Source organism: Bombyx mandarina, chromosome 02 (assembly GCF_030267445.1).
Source record: "Bombyx mandarina strain Sakado chromosome 02, ASM3026744v2".
Classification (NCBI taxonomy): Eukaryota; Metazoa; Arthropoda; class Insecta; order Lepidoptera; family Bombycidae; genus Bombyx; species Bombyx mandarina.
In genome coordinates, this window is record NC_143209.1 from 1,839,770 (window position 1) to 1,847,972 (window position 8,203).

The 8,203-nt window shown below is 34.7% G+C and overlaps 1 protein-coding gene across 1 annotated transcript; it reads left to right on the forward strand.

Moving 5' to 3' along the window:
* The first annotated feature begins 2,448 nt into the window (after positions 1 to 2,448).
* Positions 2,449 to 5,544, forward strand: LOC114251147 (uncharacterized). Its single transcript, XM_089734430.1, has 2 exons — positions 2,449 to 2,496; positions 4,459 to 5,544. The coding sequence occupies exons 1-2, from the start codon at positions 2,449 to 2,451 to the stop codon at positions 5,542 to 5,544; spliced, it is 1,134 nt and encodes a 377-aa protein (XP_089590556.1).
* Positions 5,545 to 8,203: the final 2,659 nt, after the last annotated feature.

The window sequence follows — 8,203 nt, forward strand, 5'->3', positions numbered from 1 at the left end:
TTTAGAGTTAATAACAAAACGTCTCTTAATCTTATATATACCCTTAAACGAGCAATTCTTGTATATCAATATATATATGTATATAATCTGAATCTCGGAAACGGCTCGAACGATTTTCATGAAATTTAGTATACAGGGGATTTCGGGGGCGATAAATCGATCTAGCTACGAACTATTTTCAGAAAATATTGTTTTAATCGTGTTTTCAATAATCAACTTTATCGATTGACTCTTCCCGACATCTATAATTATTGGTGAATAATAATACTATTAAGCTATTTCAGCAGACGGCGTTGTTAAGCCACCCGAAGCCAATGAGTATTTGGTTTCAGGTTAGACCAAGAAAATGAATTGTTTGTTTATATTATTTGTGTCTTTTACATATAAAATATAAAAAAAATACCGAGCAAAGCTCGGTCATAGTCTAGTTAGAAATAAATCTATATATCAATACGTGAAGCAAAAACTTTGTACTCCTTTTTAAGAAAATTGCTCGGACGGAGTAGTATGAAATTTCCCACACTTATAGAGAATATAGAGAAGGAGTGCACAATGCTAATATTTTTTAAAAAATAATGCATAAAAGATACATTAAATCAATAAAGAAAAAAATACACACACTGCCATATATTTGACACACACACGTATTATGTATATATACTCTTTGTTTATTGTCAAACTTTAGTTAATGCTTAAAGTCCGTGGTCAAATTGAAAATAGTTTAATATTGTTTCTCTTTAATATTATTTGTCTATAGTGTAGTCTTGGTGAAATCTGTAGAAGTAGTCTTTGTCAATGTAACCATAATAATGTTCAAACTTATAATGTCAATTAATTATAGTCGAATTCCGACTACTGCGGGACCACTAGTAAATTTAAATACGCAAAGATTGCTTGTGTTGACGTGCTTCCATACCCGATCCTGTGAATCGAATGGTGAACAGTCGACGTCGCCTTAAACACGTCATTACGGATCCTCCCGATCCACTAACGGTGCTTTTAGGTACCACAAGCACCGGTCACCGTCCTCGCCGGACCCGTCGTTTGCGACGAAGGGCTCGACAAGTAAATTAAACCATAGACGCAGCCCACTGCGTTTCTCGCCGGATCTTCTCAATCGGTCGCGTTTCCAATCCGGTGGTAGATTCTGCGGAGCACTGCTCTTGCTAGGGCCAGTGTTAGCAACACTCCCGGTTTGGGCCCCGTGACACAGTATATACGTGAGATTACTCTTTCATAAAAATGTGTATACCCGTGTGTATTGGAAAACCAGAATGAATAAATACCGTCCATAGTAAATGGCGCCTGTGTAAGAACATTATAGAACAGAGAATGGGGTTAAATTAATTCGTCTTCTGACAAATAATCTTGGAAGGTAGAAGTACCAAGTCATTATCTAAAAATTGAAAAAACCAGGTTTGGCATACCATAATCTGCATTAGTCTTACAAGACATACCTACAGAAGAGTGAGGAGCAGTTCATTAGGTTCGAACCACTAACTGGCAGTTGGCATATTTCAATCCATAAACCTTAAAATATATTTGAAAGGCGAAATACAATTGATGTTAATGGACATATCATGACTATATGACTGGAAACCAGATAATGCGTGTAGGACGTCTTTTTTTCCCTACCTAATCGTTGATAGTCTATCGTGCTATTCCAACTTCATGTGGAAGGGTAGGCGAGCTCACGGGCTCAACCTGAGAGAAATGCTAACACTAGCCCTAGCAAGAGCAGTGCTTCGCTGAATCTACTACAGGATCGAAATCGCGACCCACTGAGAGCATCTGGCCGGAAACTCAGTGGGTTGTGTCTATGGGCTTGTAGATTTAATTGCCATTGTAGACGGACACGAATACGATCCATCTGATGATCACATTTGCTAAGCAGCAGCGGAAAGCAGTTACTGTCGATTTTATAGAATGAAGCTCAGCTGGGTAAGATTTTGTTGCATCAATATTTTCGGAACGTACGTACACATGTCTTTTTTTATTGTTTAGATGGGTGGAGGAGCTCACAGCCCGCCTGGTGCTAAGTGGTTACTGAAGCCCATAGACATCTACAACGTAAATGCGCCACCCACCTTGAGATAATAGTTCTAAGTCACAACGGCTGCCCCACCCTTCAAACCGAAACGCATTACGGCTTCACGGCGGAAATAGGCGGGGTGGTGGTACCTACCCGTGCGGACTCACAAGAGGTCCTACCACCAGTAAGCGTTTAGTCACATCCCATACGAAATTAACTTAATAAAGATACATCACGTTTTCAATTCGACGCGCGATACTAAACAAGAGCCACATTGGGATCGCGATAAGCAATGTTTTATTCGATAAATCTGACTATAAATATAATCGTTTGAGATAAAATAAAAAAAAAAACAAAACGTTTACAATCAGTGAAGATGTGATGTAGTATATTTTTGTCGTTCCCAAAAAAAAAAAATGTATTTAAAATGCATGATAATATTAATCAAATTGTTTTTGGTTCAGGTAAAGTAATTTAAAATTTCATTTTTTTTGGTGGAAAAAAAAAATCGGTTCTTTTTTATTTGACAAACCGCTTTTATAGTTAAACAAACCGCAAACTATTGCAATCCACGAAGCCACGTATAATAAATAAAAATCAGGCTCTACTGGTGGTAGGACCTCTTGTGAGTCCGCACGGGTAGGTACCGCCGCCCTGCCCATTTCTGCCGTGAAGCAGTAATGCGTTTCGGTTTGAAGGGTGGGGCATCCGTTGTAACTAGCTCGTACACCCACCTAAGCAATAAAAAAAAAACTTCACAACCGTCCTTATGCAAGTTGTTTTCACACCCAAAAGTTTGAATTCAACAATAAATTATATTTTTTTTATTTAAGTTAATGTGTGTAGATTTTATTCAGTGCATGAGAACCTAATAAAAAAAAAATACAGTTACTGGGTGTTACTCCGGTATGTATTACATAGTGTAACAAGCATTCGATGTGCAGAAAATATTAATGAAATAATACATTTCAATCGGTCTACGTGGGCAGTGGGTATTTATTAAGCCATTTTTTACGGTTTATTGTTTAAATTCAATCTTTAAGATTTTCAGCTCTTCAAACGATTTGAGTTAAAGGACAATGCCCAAAAGTGGGCCAACTTTATGTCAAAACTATTTGTACTTGAAAAACTATGACTTATTTTTTCACGTTGTTTAGTTTATGTATCAACATTTCTTTCACCCTGAAATTGTTTTACAAAAAAATAAATTACTTAATTGTTAACATCCCAAAACTGAGTGCCATCGTTTTTAAATTCGCCAATAGGCAAAGGGCTTAGCCCATACAGCCTTATAGTAAACCTATATGCTGCCAAACGAAAGAGTTGCCTGTGACTTGAACAACAAATAAAAAAATAATAGCTAATGCTTATAATTCACAGACTTTTTAGTTTATTTTTGTTCAATTAAATATTTATATATTGTTATAATAATTATTACTTAATACCATGAATTATTGAATATCTTTAGATATGAATGATTCCATTGGTAAAAATATCAATGGCCTACCATTACTCTATTCTTATTATAATAATATATGATGAGAGTTTTGGCAGCAATCCGAGTGAAGCGTCACTTGAAGTTTTATTTTAATGTTTTTTTAATAGTTTATTGTGATGATAATATATAAATTGGGTGTTGTTTTGTGTATTAAACGTCAATAATCGTTGTTCACGATTAACGACATAAAAAAATATAACTACGACAGATTAGGCTGTATAGGCTACTCTCTTTGCCTGCTTATTGGCGAATTTAAAAACAACAACAACAATATCGTTGCCGACTTCCGGATTTCATTTCATTTTATTATTATTATGAGGATATAATAATAATAAAATGTATGTAAGGGCTTATTTCTAGCAACATTAACCACAATTAACTTATTTAATACTGTAAATAATGATGAGAGCGATTATTGATTTCGAAGAAAACAATTAACAACTTAATTTTAGCTGCAGAAAAAAACAGATTTCTCTTAAACCCGGATGAGAATATAAAAATCGTTTTCTGAATATGAAACGATATTTCTTGGTCTATCAAATTAAGTTAAAACCATCATGACACGACAACTTTTTTTAGGGGCCCAAACGCCCATAGAAAATGGGCATTGTCCTTTGCCAAATTATAATTGTTATATTATCACCAAACTTGGCAATTTAATAATTATCCTAATTCCGCTGAATTGATTTCGTAACCCGGAAGGCTAGTTTACGCCGCTAATTGTAAAGTCTTGTAGATAATCTGTCATCGAAGAATATACAGCGTCATCTCTTTTAAATAAACAAATTGCATTTAGCTTTTGTTATTTATGTACACGGTTCACAGTACGGTACTCAGACAATCGAGACTAAATACTAATTACATAAGATTACATACATAAATATATTCGGCATTCTGATTATTTTTTAAATCAAAATTTTATTTTCAGTCCATCGCAGCACAGTGTTTGCAATTTGGAGAATGTGACTGCCAGAGAATCTCAAATCGACAACAGTCGAATGATATATTAATGCTAACAAATACAGTTGAAGACGGAAGACGCGTGCTATACGACAACAATAATCATATTAAAATCAATTTTCCGGAATATTTATTGCGAAGACTTATAAAGAACATAAATTCTATGGCCAATGACAACGGCAATATGAAAACCATCGGTTCTGATATAGCAGTGATTAATGAACCTTATATAAACAGGTATAGAGATGCTATTGAACCTAGCGATATGAATTCATTAAGTCGTTTCGTAAAGCAAACTGAAGTAACAGATATAGGAATACCTAAAGTAACTCAAAATCATTACGACAATGAACGCTTAATTCTTAATAGTTTGAGAGAAAACAATTATAATAATCTTAATAATGGTAATAACAGAGTTTCAGATGAAAATATTCAAGCTAGTTTTTTGAATGCAATCCCAGAATATTCCAAGCTGTTTATCACAAATTACGAATTAAACGGAAAACCAAATGTCAATCAACAGATTTTGGGACCAAACAATCATAATAACGATCCTTTGAATTACGTTCCAAGTGTTAATACTCCATTTGTAAATTACGTAGAAAATAGCAATAGAGTTCCTAGAGAATTCCAGCGAAATCGCAACGATTTAACTGGCAAGCTGATAATCGATGCTTCAGCTGGCAACAAACCAGTGTATGATGTACCAGCTACTGGAATGGCTGTTGCAAACGAAGCCGTAATTATGAATAGTAAAAATCTGACTCCAATGCTTGGAAATTTTAAGTATCAACCTCTTAATTTTGATGACACATTCAACAACGCTCATAACAGTCCGCGTTACATAAAAGATATATCAAATATGAACGTAAATTTCATACCTAACATATTTTTGGAGACTGCAGATGAATCAAGCATATTTGATGAATCGAGTCTAATGAATACGCCTCACATCAACACGTTGAATTTGGGCAAGTATGGAAGTTTGCCGATCATAAATGGACTCCCGGTTGCTGGTATAACCGAAACAGTGACATTACTAAATGCTTTGTAATTGTTTAAAAAGATTGAATCTGTCGACTGCTTGTATAAAATATGTATGTGATTAAATGAGTATTTAAATTTTGTTGATTTTTTTAAAGCAACATTTTTAGATCAAAGCTACTTAAGTAATTGATTGATTGAAGCTCAGTAGCTTTCGTCGTGTGTTTGTAGCTCACTCCCTTATTTCCCTCAGACACAGCATAAATCTACTGTTTGTTTAATAGAAAATAACCCTCAGATATGGCCCATTGAGTTTCTCTCCGGATGTTCTCAGTGGGTAGCGTTTCTGATCCTTTGGTAGATTCTGCGAAGCACTGCTCTTGCCAGGCCTAGTGTTAGCAACTTGTCAGGTTATAGCCCCATGAGCTTACGTATTCGCTCGATGAAGCTGGCATAGTCCCCAGAGACTACCAACATATGTAGGAAAAAATCCCTTATTTCTATTGTGTTCAGGAACATTGCAGAAGAATATAGTGAATAATTTCTTTTTATTTCCAATAGAATTATGATTAAATTGAAATCAATCGAACGACATCAGTAGAATGTGCCAAAATATATTCTTTTAGAAGACTATAAGCAAATGAAATTTTTTTTTTTCTCAATTAATTACTATAATCTATGGTTTACGGTAAATAATTCAAGCAAACAGGCCATGAGCATCCATCTAAATAAATATCTAATATTGAAAACGCAATTAGTGATCGCTTATGGCTATTCCACGAACGCTATCTTATTTATAATAAAATATAAATCTTCAGTTTTGGCTCTCTCTGATTATTATAATTATTAGATGAGTTTCAAAAGTATTATAATAAACTAGCGACCCGCCTTCGCTTCGCTTCGGAAACTGTAGTTTATTATTGATTTCTCCACTATTTAATGGATGTTATTATACATATAAGCCTTCCTCTTTAATAACTCTATCTATTTAAAAAAACCGCATCAAAATCCGTTGCGTAGTTTTAAAGATTTAAGCATACATAGGGACAGAGAAAGCGACTTTGTTTTATACTATGTAGTAATATTAAAAAAAGGCTTACTTAGTAAAACTGGTTGGGAAAGTGAAGGGTTTGATATCAATGCAAGTAGTCCATTCCAGACCCAAGATTCAGCGTTGATGATTTCATCACTCAATACATTAGCTTTAGGTGTTACAGCATGATTATGTGGGTGGAGTTTTCGTTGAAACATGCAATCCCAATCATTCGCTGTTACGTGGTCACGTCAATAGTAACATTGTAACAGAATGAAGTAAGTAAGAAGAAAGACACGTCAATTGATAACCTGAAAAATTGGGTTATTCTAATTTAGTAGAGACCAAAGGATGAAAATAATGTGTTATAAAATTAAGAATTGTATTCAATCATAGAATCCTTCATGATAATAAGCGCATTTTTCAGTGTTCTGATAACGCATTTTTGTTTCCATTTAAAAATGTATTATTCGCTACATCTATCCTGCTCTATCTAATAAAGAGCAAACGAAACAGACACAAGGAAGTAATGTTTTTTTTTGCTCCTTAAACATTTTTTTGATTGTATATTTTCCAAAATGTCACGTTTCATTTTTTATTGAATCATAAATTAGTATTAAGCTAATGGTTTTGCTTGTTGATTAATTACCGTCTACGAACAAAGAAATGATTTTTTTTACTCATTTACTAAATTTGGACCGGTGTTAAGTGGTTACTGGAGCCCATAGAGATCTACAAAGTAAATGCGCCACACACCTTGAGATATAAGTTCCAAGGTCTCAATATAGTTACAGCGGCTGCCCGACCCTTCAAACCGAATATATATTATAGTAATGAATGGAGAAGAACTGCTGCCCCACCCTTCAAACCGAAAGTCATTACTACTTCACGGCAGAAATAGGCGGGGCGGTGGTACCTACCTGTGCGGACTCACAAGATATCCTACCACCAGTAAACAGTAAGATAGTTACACAGTACATGTATCTACATAGAAGAGATAGTGAAATGGAATGATAATCGGTTTTTAGGGGTTTAACATTGACCTCATGTATAGAGTTGCCGGATTTACGTTGGGCGTTGAGAACTTAGCATTGGGCATGGTACGGGTAGTTAGCTACGATCAACTACTGCTGACGAACAAACACAGCCGCTGAATCGTTTTAAATAGATTCAATTTTTAAAAAGATATTCGAGAATAAAACTATCAAGCCATATGGGTAATTAAGAAATATTATAAATAACTAATTTAAATGGGTCACGTATTTCATTCAAATGTATACTCAGAGATGCACGTACTCCAAAATGTTTCTAATCGTTTTAATTCTGCTAAAGGAAATCGTTGTGACTCAGGTATGTATCATATTTTCTTTATCTTTTTTGTTCTTAAGTAAGAAAAAAAGAAGAAGTAATCACTAAATTTAGTTTGGTACCCTGAAGTGAAGTGAGTAATGAAGCCTCTGGATCCAGTACCATTAGTGTTGCTGCTCCTTTTAAGACAAGGTAAGGGATACTTGCTTGGTTGTAGAAATAAACAGAACATCGAATAGCAAAATAAATCGCTCCAGCAATAAGTGGGTGTTAATTTCCAACCTGCCAAGTTGCTGCCATAATAGAAGTAGTATTTATTCGGTGAATCTGCCAATGGCCTTTTTTGACATCGATTGGTAGAGATATGCTGGTGCTGTTTTAGGCAAAA